The sequence below is a fragment of the Erinaceus europaeus genome, chromosome 10 (assembly GCF_950295315.1).
Source record: "Erinaceus europaeus chromosome 10, mEriEur2.1, whole genome shotgun sequence".
NCBI lineage: Eukaryota > Metazoa > Chordata > Mammalia > Eulipotyphla > Erinaceidae > Erinaceus > Erinaceus europaeus.
This window is the reverse complement of record NC_080171.1, coordinates 124,020,212-124,037,786: the sequence shown is the minus strand read 5'-3', so window position 1 is coordinate 124,037,786 and position 17,575 is coordinate 124,020,212. Positions and strand designations below refer to the sequence as shown.

General features: G+C 47.4%; 1 protein-coding gene across 3 annotated transcripts in view; it reads right to left on the bottom strand.

The window, feature by feature from the left end:
• Nucleotides 1-17,575, bottom strand: part of YES1 (YES proto-oncogene 1, Src family tyrosine kinase) — a 56,452-nt gene that overhangs the window by 16,072 nt on the left and 22,805 nt on the right. For all 3 annotated transcript variants that reach the window (XM_060200771.1, XM_060200769.1, XM_060200770.1), the window contains exons 2-8: nucleotides 16,053-16,325; nucleotides 12,776-12,875; nucleotides 9,549-9,647; nucleotides 8,750-8,853; nucleotides 8,502-8,651; nucleotides 4,198-4,353; nucleotides 3,906-4,085 (exon numbers count right to left, since the gene is read on the bottom strand). In XM_060200771.1, the coding sequence (XP_060056754.1) occupies nucleotides 3,906-4,085; nucleotides 4,198-4,353; nucleotides 8,502-8,651; nucleotides 8,750-8,853; nucleotides 9,549-9,647; nucleotides 12,776-12,875; nucleotides 16,053-16,317 (1,054 nt within the window). In that variant the 5' untranslated portion in view covers nucleotides 16,318-16,325. The remainder of the gene's footprint in view (nucleotides 1-3,905; nucleotides 4,086-4,197; nucleotides 4,354-8,501; nucleotides 8,652-8,749; nucleotides 8,854-9,548; nucleotides 9,648-12,775; nucleotides 12,876-16,052; nucleotides 16,326-17,575) is intronic.

The window sequence follows — 17,575 nt, the reverse complement described above, 5'->3', positions numbered from 1 at the left end:
TCCAGACTAGTCTTTGCTACTGCTTCTCAAGCTGGCCCCAGAGTTGCACGGACCATGGGGTAAACACTTGGATTCACAGTCCTTTGAACTGGAACCTGTTCTGTTTGCTTATAGCGAAGTGATTACTTGAATACTGAAAATCAACTGATGGATAGGATTTAGGTCTTTTTAAAATCCAATTTGAACATAAGCTATATAACTATTTTTCTTTAAAAGTCTATATTATAAAACCATTAATAATGTGTTGTTCTTAAGGGGCCATGTCATGGTGCACCTGTTAAGCACACACATTGCAAGGCACAAGGACCCAGGTTCAAGCCCCTGGTCCCCACCTGCAGGGGGGAAGCTTCACGAGTGGCGAAGCAGGGCTGCAGGTGTCTGTCTGTCTCTCTCCCTCTCAATTTCTCTTTATCTGCTGGTAGTGTGTGCTTAGCCTGTCAGATGGTATAGTGTGTGCTCAGTCTGTCAGATGGTATAGCGTGTGCTCAGCCTGTCAGATGGTATAGTGTGTGCTTAGCCTCTCAGATGGTGTAGTGTGTGCTTAGCCTCTCAGATGGTGTAGTGTGTGCTTAGCCTGTCAGATGGTATAGTGTGTGCTTAGCCTCTCAGATGGTAGTGCGTGCTTAGTCTGTCAGATGGTATAGTGTGTGCTTAGCCTCTCAGATGGTGTAGTGTGTGCTTAGCCTGTCAGATGGTGTAGTGTGTGCTTAGCCTGTCAGATGGTATAGTGTGTGCTTAGCCTCTCAGATGGTAGTGCGTGCTTAGTCTGTCAGATGGTATAGTGTGTGCTTAGTCTGTCAGATGGTATAGTGTGTGCTTTGTCTGTCAGATGGTGTAGTGTGTGTGCTTAGTCTGTCAGATGGTATAGTGTGTGTGCTTAGTCTGTCAGATGGTATAGTGTGTGCTTAGTCTGTCAGATGGTATAGTGTGTGCTTAGTCTGTCAGATGGTATAGTGTGTGCTTAGCCTGTCAGATGGTATAGTGTGTGTGCTTAGCCTGTCAGATGGTATAGTGTGTGTGCTTAGTCTGTCAGATGGTATAGTGTGTGTGCTTAGTCTGTCAGATGGTATAGTGTGTGTGCTTAGTCTGTCAGATGGTATAGTGTGTGCTTAGTCTGTCAGATGGTATAGTGTGTGTGCTTAGTCTGTCAGATGGTATAGTGTGTGCTTAGTCTGTCAGATGGTATAGTGTGTGTGCTTAGTCTGTCAGATGGTATAGTGTGTGTGCTTAGTCTGTCAGATGGTATAGTGTGTGCTTAGTCTGTCAGATGGTATAGTGTGTGCTTAGTCTGTCAGATGGTATAGTGTGTGTGCTTAGCCTGTCAGATGGTATAGTGTGTGCTTAGCCTGTCAGATGGTATAGTGTGTGTGCTTAGCCTGTCAGATGGTATAGTGTGTGCTTAGCCTGTCAGATGGTATAGTGTATGTGTTTAGCCTGTCAGATGGTATAGTGTGTGTGCTTAGCCTGTTAGATGGTATAGTGTGTGTGCTTAGCCTGTCAGACGGCATAGTGTGTGTGCTTAGCCTGTCAGGCGGTATAGTGTGTGTGCTTAGCCTGTCAGATGGTATAGTGTGTGTGCTTAGCCTGTCAGATGGTATAGTGTGTGTGCTTAGCCTGTCAGACGGTATAGTGTGTGTGTTTAGTCTGTCAGATGGTATAGTGTGTGTGCTTAGCCTGTCAGATGGTATAGTGTGTGCTTAGCCTGTCAGATGGTATAGTGTGTGTGCTTAGCCTGTCAGATGGTATAGTGTGTGTGCTTAGCCTGTTAGATGGTATAGTGTGTGTGCTTAGCCTGTCAGACGGCATAGTGTGTGTGCTTAGCCTGTCAGGCGGTATAGTGTGTGTGCTTAGCCTGTCAGGCGGTATAGTGTGTGTGCTTAGCCTGTCAGACGGTATAGTGTGTGTGCTTAGCCTGTCAGACGGTATAGTGTGTGTGCTTAGCCTGTCAGACGGTATAGTGTGTGTGCTTAGCCTGTCAGATGGTATAGTGTGTGTGCTTAGCCTGTCAGACGGTATAGTGTGTGTGCTTAGCCTGTCAGACGGTATTGTGTGTGTGCTTAGCCTGTCAGACGGTATAGTGTGTGTGCTTAGCCTGTCAGACGGTATAGTGTGTGTGCTTAGCCTGTCAGACGGTATAGTGTGTGTGTTTAGCCTGTCAGATGGTATAGTGTGTGTGCTTAGCCTGTCAGACGGTATAGTGTGTGTGTTTAGCCTGTCAGATGGTATAGTGTGTGTGCTTAGCCTGTCAGACGGTATAGTGTGTGTGCTTAGCCTGTCAGGCGGTATAGTGTGTGTGCTTAGCCTGTCAGGCGGTATAGTGTGTGTGCTTAGCCTGTCAGGCGGTATAGTGTGTGTGTTTAGTCTGTCAGACGGTATAGTGTGTGTGCTTTGCCTGTCAGACGGTATAGTGTGTGTGCTTTGCCTGTCAGACGGTATAGTGTGTGTGCTTAGCCTGTCAGACGGTATAGTGTGTGTGCTTAGCCTGTCAGACGGTATAGTGTGTGTGCTTAGCCTGTCAGACGGTATAGTGTGTGTGCTTAGCCTGTCAGACGGTATAGTGTGTGTGCTTAGCCTGTCAGACGGTATAGTGTGTGTGCTTAGCCTGACAGACGGTATAGTGTGTGTGCTTAGCCTGTCAGACGGTATAGTGTGTGTGCTTAGCCTGACAGACGGTATAGTGTGTGTGCTTAGCCTGACAGACGGTATAGTGTGTGTGCTTAGCCTGACAGACGGTATAGTGTGTGTGCTTAGCCTGACAGACGGTATAGTGTGTGTGCTTAGCCTGTCAGACGGTATAGTGTGTGCTTAGCCTGTCAGATGGTATAGTGTGTGCTTAGCCTGTCTGGTGGTAGTGTGTGCTTAGCCTGTCAGATGGTATAGTGTGTGCTTAGCATGTCCCTACAGTACTGACCTTGAAAGCAATGCACAAAGAAAATGGACGACCTCCACTGCTGCTCTGAGCTTGACTGAAGCTTCCTCCTCCGCCCTTTACTCCTCCCTTCGGAATATGTATGTGGCGACTGTTTTCTGTGGATAGTACTTTTGGGTTTAGATCTGTTTTGGCTATCCATTAACCAGCCAAGTTAATGACTGATTTCTGTTCCTTTCAGGAGGACGTACTCTCTGTAGTGAGTGTGAAATTTGCTGCGGGCTTCCTGACCACTAGATGGTACCGCATCACTGGCCATGCTGGGCCCCAGGAGTGGGCCTTCACTCTTTCCCTCTTTCATGGTGAACACATGACTTAAAAGGGAAAACAGATCAAATGTCAAAGGGTAGAAAGTGGGCGGGTTCCTTTTCTAATGCAGGTCTGGGCTTTAGGAGAATAAAAAAATTTCAGTTAACAGTGGGAAAAGAATGTTTCTAGGAGTCTTGGATATGATGTATGTTTATATTAAAATGAGATAAAATTAACTGCCTTAATTTTACTTGATTGTTTTACTACTAAAGTCAAAAAGACCTTTTTGGTCGTATTATCTTAATTCAATTTGTACCTACACATTTTAATTTTTTTTAAGCGCTCCAATTGATCCAAGTTTCTTTCGTCATATGGAATAAAAGATTATTTTCTTTCAGAATATATCTATCTTTTGGACTGACTGGATCTAATCACTATTCCATTATACAAAATGTCAAATTTACTTTTGAAATGTCTACACAAAAATCTTAAGTTAGAAGGTCCGGGAGGTGGCACAGTGATAAAGAATAGGACGTCCTCTCAAGCCTGAGGTTCAGAGTTCAATCCCCAGTGGCACATGTGCCAGAGTGATGTCTGGTTCTTTCTTTCTCCTCCTAGCTTTCTCATTAATAAATAAATAAAATCTTAAAAAAAAAATCTTGTTAGAAAACAATAAAAACCTGCATGTGACTTGTTTTTAAGAGACAGTTCAGATACACACACGAACCTTTTGACATGAATTCAGTGACAATGTAAATCGGCTCTTCAGAAACAACAGCATAGAGAGGGACAAGCTTATCATGTCTCAGCTTCTTCATTATCTGGGCCTCCTGAAGAAAGGCTTCAGGCATCATGGTACCCGGCTTCAGTGTCTTGATGGCTACTTTTGTGGTTCCATTCCATGTCCCTTGACAAACAACATGTTTCATGATGTTAATTTTATGAGTTTAATTATATGTTAGGATATTCAGGCCAGTGGTGAAAGAACGTCAAGGAAACCAAAAGTGCAGTGTTCTCACCCATCCACACTTCACCAAAGCATCCTTGTCCCAGCTTCACCTCTAGTCTCAGAGAATCTCGTGGGATTTCCCAGGCGTCTTTTGCTAGGCCTTGCGTCTGGGGTTTCACAGTCGGACACACAGTTGTCAACTTATGGCACAAGCCATCAGCATGTTCTAGATAAATGAACGAATATGCTGTGAAATGAGCTGCTCAGAAAAATTGAGCTGCATATAGTGTATCAACGTTTCAAAAAGTTTAAGTGATATAAAAAAACAAAACCAAAAAAAAGTTTTATTCTAAAAGCACACAAATAGAGTTGTAAATAAGAAGTAACACATACAAAAAAACACTCTATTAAATACATTTTTTCTTAGATTTTATTTATTTATTAATGAGAAAGACAGAAGAGAGAAAGAACCAGCCATCACTCTGGTACGTGTGCTGCCAGGGACTGAACTCAGGACCTCACACTTGAGAGTCTAGTGCCTTAGCCACTGCGCCATCTCCCGGACCACTAAATACATTTTTAAAACTATTAGTTATTAGCTTTTTTATTATGGTCCAGCTATTATGCTAACTCAAGACTTCAAAATATCTCCTGTAACGAGCTTTGGAAAACTTGGGCCAACTTGCACTTAGTCACCCTGCTCACAAAGACAGGTGAGATTCAAACTCTAGGCCTGGCTGCCTTGCAAGTTCTGACTATGCTTACTTCTTCCTCTGAAGAACTTAAAAAAAAAATTTCTAGTAACCATTAATATAAGAGATAAAAAAACATCAAAGAAAAACACTGATTTTAGTAACTGATTTTTTAATGCTTTTTAAAAATTTTATTTTTAATTTTTATATTTATTTATTTTCCCTTTTGTTGCCCTTGTTTTTCATTATTGTTGTAGTTATTATTGTTGATATAGATGTCGTTGTTGTTGGATAGGACAGAGAGAAATGGAGAGAGGAGGGGAAGACAGAGAGGGGAGAGAAAGACGGACACCTGCAGACCTGCTTCACCGCCTGTGAAGTGACTCCCCTGCAGGTGGGGAGCCGGGGGCTCAAACAGGGATCCTTCCACCGGTCCTTGCACTTCGCGCCACGTGCACTCAACCTGCTGCGCTACCGCCTGACTCCCTAAGTGACTGATTTTTAAGTAATGGAGACAAAAAAACATGAGGTCCCTAAGTCTTTAAGCTTTGTGAATCCTTCTTAGACAATTTTTCTTTTTGTAAATAAGACACATCCTTTCTCATCCTGGATAACTGACTGCACAAATCCACTTTCTGACAGTTGCGGTTACAGCTGGTATTACTGCTTGGTAACAAGTGTGATCAGAGTCAACACTGGTGGCTGATTTGATAGACTTAAGCCTGCAAGGAGCTGTTCCTGAAGAAAAAACTGAAGAATGTGGAGATAAAAGATTCTATCTTTGAAGGGCCTTGAAAGACTGAAGCACGTTGGTAATCAGTACAGGTTGATTTTCCAGGAAAAGAAAAATGTGTATCCAATAGTGAGTTTCTATCTTAAGAAACCCTAAGTGGCACAGTCCATGCAGAGGAAGTGCCCCGAGACTCCTGCTGGTGAAGCTTCTCATTTTAGATGCTTAGGGTGACCTACTCAGTAGTTTCCCTGTGTGAAATATTTACGCTTAGGCTTTTGACATTTATTTTAACAATCATTCTTGGTATTCACCCACTATGAAGTGAAACTGCAATGCATGCCGGCTCAGTACACAGACTCCGGTGTCAGAGACCTAACGGAGCACGGCTAGGAGGGAAGTCTGCCTGCTACTCACTCGAGGCCTAGGCTGAGCAGACACTGAGCACGTTACTCACTCGAGGCCTAGGCTGAGCAGACACTCGCTGAGCACGTTACTCACTCGAGGCCTAGGCTGAGCAGACACTGAGCACGTTACTCACTCGAGGCCTAGGCTGAGCAGACACTCGCTGAGCACGTTACTCACTCGAGGCCTAGGCTGAGCACGTTACTCATTCGAGGCCTAGGCTGAGCAGACACTGAGCACGTTACTCACTCGAGGCCTAGGCTGAGCAGACACTGAGCACGTTACTCACTCGAGGCCTAGGCTGAGCAGATACTGAGCACGTTACTCACTCGAGGCCTAGGCTGAGCAGACACTGAGCACGTTACTCACTCGAGGCCTAGGCTGAGCAGACGCTCACTGAGCACGTTACTCACTCGAGGCCTAGGCTGAGCAGACACTGAGCACGTTACTCACTCGAGGCCTAGGCTGAGCAGACACTGAGCACGTTACTCACTCGAGGCCTAGGCTGAGCAGATACTGAGCACGTTACTCACTCGAGGCCTAGGCTGAGCAGACGCTCACTGAGCACGTTACTCACTCGAGGCCTAGGCTGAGCAGACACTCACTGAGCACGTTACTCACTCGAGGCCTAGGCTGAGCAGACACTGAGCACGTTACTCACTCGAGGCCTAGGCTGAGCAGATACTGAGCACGTTACTCACTCGAGGCCTAGGCTGAGCAGACACTCGCTGAGCACGTTACTCACTCGAGGCCTAGGCTGAGCAGATACTGAGCACGTTACTCACTCGAGGCCTAGGCTGAGCAGACACTCGCTGAGCACGTTACTCACTCGAGGCCTAGGCTGAGCAGACACTGAGCACGTTACTCACTCGAGGCCTAGGCTGAGCAGACACTCACTGAGCACGTTACTCACTCGAGGCCTAGGCTGAGCAGACACTGAGCACGTTACTCACTCGAGGCCTAGGCTGAGCAGACGCTCACTGAGCACGTTACTCACTCGAGGCCTAGGCTGAGCAGACGCTCACTGAGCACGTTACTCACTCGAGGCCTAGGCTGAGCAGACGCTCGCTGAGCACGTTACTCACTCGAGGCCTAGGCTGAGCAGACACTGAGCACGTTACTCACTCGAGGCCTAGGCTGAGCAGATACTGAGCACGTTACTCACTCGAGGCCTAGGCTGAGCAGACGCTCACTGAGCACGTTACTCACTCGAGGCCTAGGCTGAGCAGACACTGAGCACGTTACTCACTCGAGGCCTAGGCTGAGCAGACACTGAGCACGTTACTCACTCGAGGCCTAGGCTGAGCAGACGCTCGCTGAGCACGTTACTCACTCGAGGCCTAGGCTGAGCAGACACTGAGCACGTTACTCACTCGAGGCCTAGGCTGAGCAGACACTGAGCACGTTACTCACTCGAGGCCTAGGCTGAGCAGACACTGAGCACGTTACTCACTCGAGGCCTAGGCTGAGCAGACACTGAGCACGTTACTCACTCGAGGCCTAGGCTGAGCAGACGCTCGCTGAGCACGTTACTCACTCGAGGCCTAGGCTGAGCAGACGCTCGCTGAGCACGTTACTCACTCGAGGCCTAGGCTGAGCAGACGCTCGCTGAGCACGTTACTCACTCGAGGCCTAGGCTGAGCAGACGCTCGCTGAGCACGTTACTCACTCGAGGCCTAGGCTGAGCAGACGCTCGCTGAGCACGTTACTCACTCGAGGCCTAGGCTGAGCAGACGCTCGCTGAGCACGTTACTCACTCGAGGCCTAGGCTGAGCAGACGCTCGCTGAGCACGTTACTCACTCGAGGCCTAGGCTGAGCAGACACTGAGCACGTTACTCACTCGAGGCCTAGGCTGAGCAGATACTGAGCACGTTACTCACTCGAGGCCTAGGCTGAGCAGACGCTCACTGAGCACGTTACTCACTCGAGGCCTAGGCTGAGCAGACACTGAGCACGTTACTCACTCGAGGCCTAGGCTGAGCAGACACTGAGCACGTTACTCACTCGAGGCCTAGGCTGAGCAGACGCTCGCTGAGCACGTTACTCACTCGAGGCCTAGGCTGAGCAGACACTGAGCACGTTACTCACTCGAGGCCTAGGCTGAGCAGACACTGAGCACGTTACTCACTCGAGGCCTAGGCTGAGCAGACACTGAGCACGTTACTCACTCGAGGCCTAGGCTGAGCAGACGCTTGCTGAGCACGTTACTCACTCGAGGCCTAGGCTGAGCAGACGCTCGCTGAGCACGTTACTCACTCGAGGCCTAGGCTGAGCAGACGCTCGCTGAGCACGTTACTCACTCGAGGCCTAGGCTGAGCAGACGCTCGCTGAGCACGTTACTCACTCGAGGCCTAGGCTGAGCAGACGCTCGCTGAGCACGTTACTCACTCGAGGCCTAGGCTGAGCAGACGCTCGCTGAGCACGTTACTCACTCGAGGCCTAGGCTGAGCAGACGCTCGCTGAGCACGCGCTGTGTGTGAAGTAGCCTGATAAATCTTCGGAAGCACAAAGCAAGGAACACGAGTGAGCACCTGCTATGCACATACCTGTGTAGTGTTTCACCAGTTTCTGCAGAGTGTCGAACTGCGCTCTGGTTGTGATGTAGTATCCCCCATTGTCAAGTTTTCTGATTTTGTAATGCTTCACATTGTCCCCCTTCACCTCGTCCCAGTCACGGATAGAGAGAGAATAAGCACCTGGAGTGGCGGCGAGAAGGAAATGGATATTTTTGCTAGATCTTTCCCCAAATGCCGCCCGAGAACATGTCTACGTGTAATTAGCATAACTTTCACACCTTTAGTAGTTTCACTCTCTCTTACTAAGAAAATGCCTCGTTGATTCCCAGGATTCAGCAGTAACCTTTCAGCATCTTTTCTCCCCATTTTCCCAAAATACCATCTGGAAAAAAAAAAAGAATGTTCAGAGTTATAAAAGCAGAAGGGAAATATTATATATATGCATTAATAATAAAGCAGATCCCAGATAAAGTTAGTCTGAACTGAGAGTAATGTCGCTGAAGGCAATTTTGAACTTTTTATACATTGCAAGTTGCAAAGATGGTACGTGGAAAAAAAAGGAGCCTGAAATGCCAGTGTGCCCCTTCCAGATCTTCCGACCGTCTGTTCTGTGACGTCTCTCTCCCTGTGTGTGTGTGCTTTGTGTATGCTTTCTGAACTGACTGAAAATAAGCTATAAACGTGATGAATTCTTAGTCTTAAATATTTCATTGTGTACTTCTTAGAACATAAGGCTACAGTTCTCTATAGCCACAGAGCAAGTACACAACCAGGAGCTTAACACTCACACAATGTTGTCAGTGAAGGGTGAATATTAGAAGTGAGAAAGGCTGCGTGATGTTAAAAGGGCTAGTGTGGTTTTTAAAAGACAGCAACTAGGCTTAATGCAGTAGTGCTAGTGCTGATTTATTTATGAACAGGCTATAAGGGGAGATTATGGCATTCATTATTGATGTCCAAGTAACATCTCTCACTGAAACGATACATTCTCTGTCTCAGGCTGGCCTGTAGCTATGTGGCTATACAGAACAACATCAGAAATCAAAGTCACGAACAAAGCATAAAGTCGAGCCGTACTCTTCCGCCTGGATGGAGTCTGCGGGGGCTACGTAGTTGCTAGGGATGTAGCCGTTCTTCCCTGTGGCGATGGACCGCGCTTCCCACCAGTCCCCTTCCCTGCAACAGAAAACAGCAGTCACCACCAGCCGGACAGTGCCGGGACAGGCCCGTCACGGCGGCGGTGCTTAGTGTCTGGTGTCGGTAAGCACCGCGCCCACTTGTTCAAGGGACAAGCTCGGAGAGGGCACTGAAGACAGGCCACAGAAATCCACAGAGCAGAGCTGATAAGCCAAAGCCCAGTCGCTTAGTTCTGCACACTCATTTCAGTTATGAGGTTTTTTTTTTTTTAATGTGAAATTCTTTTAGCCTAAGACAGTACATTATACTGAGTAAAAACCATTTTGGAGGTAAGTCTTTCAAACGACTCAGTTTCAGTCTGTTTTTACCTAAAAAAACTTTGTTGTGATAAGCCCCACACAGTAAAAGGCATCCCCCCTCCAGTAAGCCTAGTAAGCCCATGAGCTTTGGTGCATCTGGAAACAGGTATCATGGCCATTCTAGAGAGCTGTGTGCGCCCTCCCAGAGGCCACACTCACGAACCACCTCTCAGAGGAGTCTTCCCTGCCCCTTAGACCATGATTACGATTCTCTGGGTATGCCCGCTGGAGGCATTTCGTGTAAGTATGCAATATTTGGGGTTTACCGGTCCTTTCACCTAGCACAGATTTTTCAAGGCTCATCTCTGTGGTGGCATGTACCTCCAGTCCATGCCGTGAAGCTGTCATTGGTTCTTCTTTTTGGTAGTGCATAAAATCATGATTTTCTGTTGTAACTTCAGAATATTAGAAACTAGAACTCTTGGGAGCCGGGTGGTAGCGCAGAGGGTTAAGTGCATATGGCGCCAAGCACAAGGACCAGTGTAAAGATCCCAGTTCGAGCCCCTGGCTCCCCACCTGCAGGGGAGTTGCTTCACAGGCGGTGAAGCAGGTCTGCAGGTGTCTATCTTTACCCTTCTCTGTCTTCCCCTCTTCTCTCCATTTTTCTCTGTCCTATCCAACAGCGAACAACATCAACAGTAACAATAATAACTACAACAAGGGCAACAAAAGGGGGGAAAATGGCCTCCAGGAGCAGTGGCTTCATGGTGCAGACACTGAGCCCCAGCAATAACCCTGGAGGTAAAAAAAAAAAAGAAAGAAAACATTTAAAAAGGAAAAAAAAAAAGAAACTAGAACTCTTGTAGTCAGAGCACTAATAGGCAATAAAAGTGAAAAAACAGGGAGTCTGGTGGTAGCACAGCGGGTTAAGCGCATGTGGTGCGAAGCACAAGGACTGGCTTAAGGATCCCGGCTCCCCACCTGCAGGGGAGTCGCTTCACGGGCGGTGAAGCAGGTCTGCAGGTGTCTGTCTTTCTCTCCCCTCTCTGTCTGCCCCTCCTCTCTCCATTTCTCTCTGTCCTAACGACTACATCAATAACAACAATAATAACTGCAACAACAATAAAAAATAAAAAAAAAACAAGGGCAACAAAAGGGAAACTAAATAAAAAAAAGACTTGGAATAAAGTCTACTCACAAAAATGTTACTTAAAAAATACTCAAATACGACTAAAACCCACTGAGAAAATGAGGTCAGCAAGTACTTGAAAATAGCTGACTTCTAGGGGGACAGCACAGTGGTTCTGCAAACAGCCTCTCATGCCTGGGGCTCCAAAGTCCCGGGTTCAATCCCCTGCATCACCGTAAACCAGTGCTGAAGCGCTCAGGGAAAAATAAACAAAATATAAATAAATGAATATGTAAGAAGCAAATGGTATGAGTCTCTCCAGGAGTTATATGAGCCCTACTAAGAATTATATGCACATTTTACTTTACCAAAGTAATGAAAACATTTATTTAAAGTGAAATTTTATAAATGTTGGAGGTGAATTAGCTTTCTGGAAAATGAGTTGTATAATCATTCAGTAATTCAGATATCATACAAACTAGTGTGCACTGGCTTGTCTATAGATTTCTAGTCTGAATACTTTCAGATACAAAAAACTGAAAACTTCGCATTGGATTCAAAAATCACTTGTCAGTTCATTCAAACCTTTTACTGGATACCACATTAGTGACAAGACCTTTTGATAGGGTGTGGTGAAAAGAAGTTAAAGGTCACCCTTCCTCTTAATGAAATAGTCTAGTGCAGGACTCTTCAACCTTTGCACTACTGGCTCTGAGCATCAGAAACTCTGCTGTGGGAGGAGCCCGGGATGGAGGGAGGGAGGCTCAGCCGTGTGTGTCTCCGTCCTCGACCTACATCTGTCTCTGCAGCGCCCGGCTCACAATGACCCAAGTGTGTCCAGGTGCCAGGTGTCCTGTCCCCTGGCAACTTTACCATCACAGGCAGAGAACCACTGGGCTAAAAGAATAATAAGTAAATAAAATGACAACCAGTGACATAGAATTTTGATGACAACTAGGGCTGATGTTTGCTCAGGATGCTATGTAAATATGTAAGAAAACTAAGCAAGCAGGAGAGGGGCTGGGCCCAAAAGGAAAGGAAGGATGACCAGACGGCTTCCTTAAGAAGGACAGACGGCCACTGTGAGGTGAGTGGGCAGGGCTGGTCAGAAGGAATAAGGGAAACAAAGACTCATTTTCTCATAAAAAAAAAAAAGAGAGAAAAGAAGGAAGAAAATGTTTATGTAAAGAGTTGGAGAGGGTTAGGAACAATAGTGTGTTCAGAAGATTTACAGTCATTCAGCAGAGCTGGGCAGCACAGTGAGAAAAATGAGCAGAGCCCAGAGAGTGAGGACACTTTCCCTCTCTCACGGTAACTGCAGAGCCCATAGAGTGAGGACACTTTCCCTCTCTCACGGTAACTGCAGAGCCCAGAGAGTGAGGACACTTTCCCTCTGTCACGGTAACTGCAGAGCCCAGAGAGTGAGGACACTTTCCCTCTCTCACGGTAACTGCAGAGCCCAGAGAGTGAGGACACTTTGCCCCTCTCACGGTAACTGCAGAGCCCAGAGAGTGAGGGGACTGGTGCTGTCTTTCCCCTCTCATTTTTGTTGCCCTTGTTGTTGTTGGACAGGACAGAGAGACATGGAGAGAGGAGGGGAGACAGAGAGGGGGAGAGAAGTGCCTGTGAAGTGACTCCCCTGCAGGTGGGGAGCCGGGGGCTTGAACCGGGATCCTCACGCCAGTCCTTGTGCTTTACTAGGACCAGATCTTTTCTTCACAATTATCTACAACACTTACGTATTGTTAATTATCTGAAACCTTTCCCCCTTCTTGAATGAGAGATCCTCTGTGGTCCTCGCTTCATAGTCGTATAAGGCCACAAACACAGTGACTCCACCTATTGGAGAGGAAGAAGACTGTGTGTATCCGGCACATACACCAAGGACGCAGCAGCAACCAACCAAGCACATGACAGCAAAGCACACGTGCAGTTTCCTTCCTGGTGTGCAGCACCTGTCTTCAGGCGTCGGAGCTGGAGCTGTCTAGGTAACTGGACACTCTCTTAAGACTGCCGTGCAATGTGCTCTACTGATTTTAAAAATCAGGGGGTAGGGCGGTGGCACAGTGAGTTAAATGCATGTGGTGCAAAGCGCAAGGGCCGGCGTAAGGATCCCAGTTCGAGCCCCCGGCTCCCCACCTGCAGGGAAGTCGCTTCACAGGCGGTGAAGCAGGTCTGCAGGTGTGTCTGTCTTTCTCTCCCCTTCTGTCTTCCCCTCCTCTCTCCATTTCTCTCTGTCCTGTCCAACAACGAACAACATCAACAATGGAAATAATAATAACCACAACGAGGCTACAACAACAAGGGCAACAAAAGGGGGAAAAATGGCCTCCAGGAGCGGTGGATTCATGGTGCAGGCACCGAGCCCAGCAATAATCCTGAAGGAAAAAAAAAATCTGTCGCCCTGAGGCACAAGTTTAATCTCAGCTCACAGCAGGAAAATCTCTGACTTGAAAAACAATTACAACTTAAATTAATTCTTTGGTAGAAGGAATTTATTATTATTCTTATTTATTTTCCCTTTTGTTGCCTTTGTTGTTTTACTGTCGTTGTAGTTGTTGTTATTGATGTCATTCATTGTTGGATAGGACAGAGAAATGGAGAGAGGAGGGGGAGACAGAGAGGGGGAGAGAAAGACAGACACCCGCAGACCTGCTTCACCGCCTGTGAAGCGACTCCCCTGTAGGTGGGGAGCCAGGGCTCGAACTGGGATCCTCACGCCGGTCCTTGCTTGCGCTTTGCGCCATGTGCGCTTAACCTGCTGCGCTACCGCCTGACTCCCAGTAGAAGGAGTTTTAATGGCTACTACAAACTACCCGCACTGATGATCTCCATTTCGTATAACCAACGGCTGAGATTTTGTCCTTAAGGAAAGTGACTGCCAGTAGCAGGTGGAGCTTCAGCGAGATGATGAGACAGAAGAGGCGCGTTCTTCTGAGCCATCAGCTGATGGGCCTAGTGCCGCGTAATCGCAGGCTAAGCAGTGCCAGCGCGGCATGACGTGCGTGCGAGTGCTGGAGGCCGGAACAGAAAACGACCGAACCACAGTCTGCACACGAGGCCGGAGCGACTTCTTCCCTGAGTCTTGGCACTTTGCACACCGCCTAGCTGACACCCTGCCTCAAAGCCTGACAGGCGTCTCAGACTTACCAGGGTAAGACAATGGTGCGTTAGCCCACGTCTTCACGACCCAAGCCAACGGCCCTGCTCGCCACCAGGCAGGCAGCCAAGCCCGGTCCACCAGCAGCATGTCCAGTTCTGCCGCTGTCTGTCCTTTTCCACGTCTGCTTCTGTGGCCTCCGTTACAGCCCTGGCTATTTCCCCCCGGGACAGCCAGCACTCCTGAGACTGGCGGCTCCTGACTTCCTACGTTTCCATGACTGCTTCCCTATGTCTACACCCATCCTCCATTCACTTGCCGGGTGAGCTCATCTCCTTCTTTCCTTCCTTCCTTCCTTCCTTCCTTCCTTCCTTCCTTCCTTCCTTCCCACCTCCCCGCCTCCAGGTGGATACAGAGCACTGCAGTTCCGGCATGCAGTGCGTCGGGGACTGAATGGGGGAGGGGGGGTCTCTGGAATGCAAGTCCTGTGCCCTAACACTGAGCTTCCTCCCTGACCCCGGCTGGGAGAGCAAGTCCTCTGCATGACTCTCTCACTCTCTCTTCAATAGCTTCACTTTCACTTTGAATAGAACCCAAACTGGACAGTCCAGAGGCCCAATAATCCTGACTCTTCAATCCCATAACATACCTGGACCCCTACCACACTGTAGTCTTCATTAGTTCTTAATTATTTAATGTTTTATTAGTGATTTAGTAGTGGTTAACAAGACTGTAAGATAACAGGGATACAGGTCCACAACAGCTCCCACCACCAGACTTCCGTGTCCCATCCCTCCATTGGAAGCTTCCCTGTTCTTTATCCCTCTGGGAGCCTGGACCCGAATTCTTTGTGGGGTGCAGATCTTCACTGGTCCTTGAAACTGCCAGGTGCATCTATTTCTCCTAAACTATCAGTCTGCTGTCCTCTTCACCCAGAGACTTTTCCCATCTCTGCACACATTCAGGTCATTCTCATCAATATCAAGCCTCAACTCAAATGGTATATTTAGGATGGTTATGCTGTTTTATAACAACGGCTGGACCATAGTGAATAAACAAGTGAACCTCTTGGCCTAGTGGACCTTAAAATGCCCATGTTCAGCGGGGAAGCAATGACAGAAGCCAGACCTTCCACCTTCTGCACCCCACAGTGACCCTGGGTCCACGCTCCCAGAGGGATAGAGAATAGGAAAGCTATCAGGGGAGGGGGTGGGATATGGAGTTCTGGGGGTGGGAACTGTGTGGAGTTGTACCCCTCCCTGGGTCCATGCTCCCAGAGGGACAGAGAATGGGAAAGCTGTCAGGGGAGGGGATGGGATACGGTGTTCTGGTGGTGGGAACTGTGTGGAGTTGTACCCCTCTTATTCTATAGTCTTGTCAGTGTTCCCATTTTATAAATAAAAAATAAAAATGAAAAATGCTGTGAAAGGACTGCCAGAATGTTTGGTGTCGGCCTTCAGGTGATCCAGGAGAGCTGCCGCAAAGGTAACACACAGCCGTCGCTGTCTTTGAATTTCCCCAAACAGTACCATGTACAGAACAAGACTTTAATTTTGTATTAGAGACTTTAGTTGTCACCTAGCATTGTTGTTGCTTTTAGTAAGTGATTTTAAAAATATTTTAATTTATTTAGTATTGGAAAAAGACAGAAATGGAGAGGTGAGGGGAAGACTGAGAAGAGAGACACCTGCAGCCCTGCTCCACCATTCATGAAGCTTTCTCCCTGCAGATGGGGACCAGGGGCTTGAACCTGGGTGCTTGTGTCCTGTAATGCGTGCACTCAACCAGGTGCGCCACCGCCCGCCCCCCACCACACACAGTTTTAAAAGTAGCCCCCTCTACTGTTTTTCTTACACCGAGCAGACTCAGAACAGGCACTCTCAGAACAACAACACAACGGCACAATTCAATCTCACCTGTTAAGCCCGTAGGGTAGGAGCTTGGCACCACTGAGAAAGAGGAAGATGTCCCTCCAAAGGGTGTCACCCCGGAGGACCCTCCAAATGGCGTCATAGCGAGACTGTTGAAACTGACAGACGCCCCCTTGGCTGAGGGGGCAGGTGCCACGGCACTGAGCTCGGCTCCACGGGGGCTGACATCGGCACTGGTGGGCTCCGGGGTGATCTCAGTTCTGTACTTCATGGACGGACTTTTGTTCTCTTTGCTTTTAATGCAGCCCATTATCACACCTAGGGAAGCAATCAGACAGACACTTTGGAGGCATAGTTAGCAAAGGGTTCTGCGCAACAGAGGTCATTCAAAAGCTCACTCTAAAACAGGCTGGGGGTATGGATCCACCTGCCAACGCCCACGTCCAGTGGAGAAGCAATGACAGAAGCCAGACCTCCCACCTGCTCCCCATAAAGATCCTGGGTCCACGATTGGGGCAGATGATCAGAGGGCTCTGAGCCTCAATTCTACCATGACCCAAAGTGTCAACAGGAATCTTGTTTTTATACCATTGCTGAAAGGGAAGAGGATCTTGAAAACACCAGAGGAAGCCAGGCCCTGCTTCTCTTATCTGAGAGTCAGGAGGAAACAGGAAGGGCACTCGGAAGCAGTGTAGGTGTAGCGTAGGTGTGATTTAGAAAGGCACTGAAGGCAGGAGTGTAGAACAAATGGGTAAAAAAAAAAGTATAGTTATAAAATTCCCCCATACTGTGACCATGGGAGAACCGCTGCAGTTTCCAATGGAGGGGATGGGGACATTGAGCTCTGGTGGTGAGAACAGGATGAAATGATACCCTTAGCATATACATATACATATACATATACATATACATATATATATCATATATATTAAGCAGGGCACTGCTCAGCTCTGGCTGACGGTGAACCTGGGACCTGGGAGCTTCAGGCATGAAGCAGTTACACTCGTCTGTCTGCACGACTATTACGCCACGGTTATTTTGTAAGTCAATATTAAATCACTAATAAAAATGAATTTAAAAAAAGAGCTCACTTTAAAGAAGGTATCTGTCTTTTCCTTTTGTCCTTTTGCCAGATACGGCTTGATATATGTGCGGCATGTGTGTGCTTTGCCACAGAGTTACAGCTTGGCCTTTAAACAAAGAGTTTTTCTTCAAAGTATATTAACAAAGTGAAACAAGACAGGGCTGTGGGGACAGCTTGATGGTTCTGCAAAAGACTCTTCCACCTGAGGCTCTGAGGCCCCAGGTTCAGACTCCAGCATCACCATCAGCCAGAGCTGAGAAGCGTTCTGGTCTTTCTCTCTGTATCTCTCTCATTAAAATAAGATGAATAAAAATATTTCAAAAAGGAAAAGTAAAACAAAACATAGATGAAATGAAGTCTCTTCCCCTCATTCACCTTTATTGTGATTCAAATTGAAAGTATCATTCCAATCACCATCAACTCAACTATAATTTTCATCGTTTAAAAAATTTTATTATCTTTATTGGATAGAGACAGCCAGAAA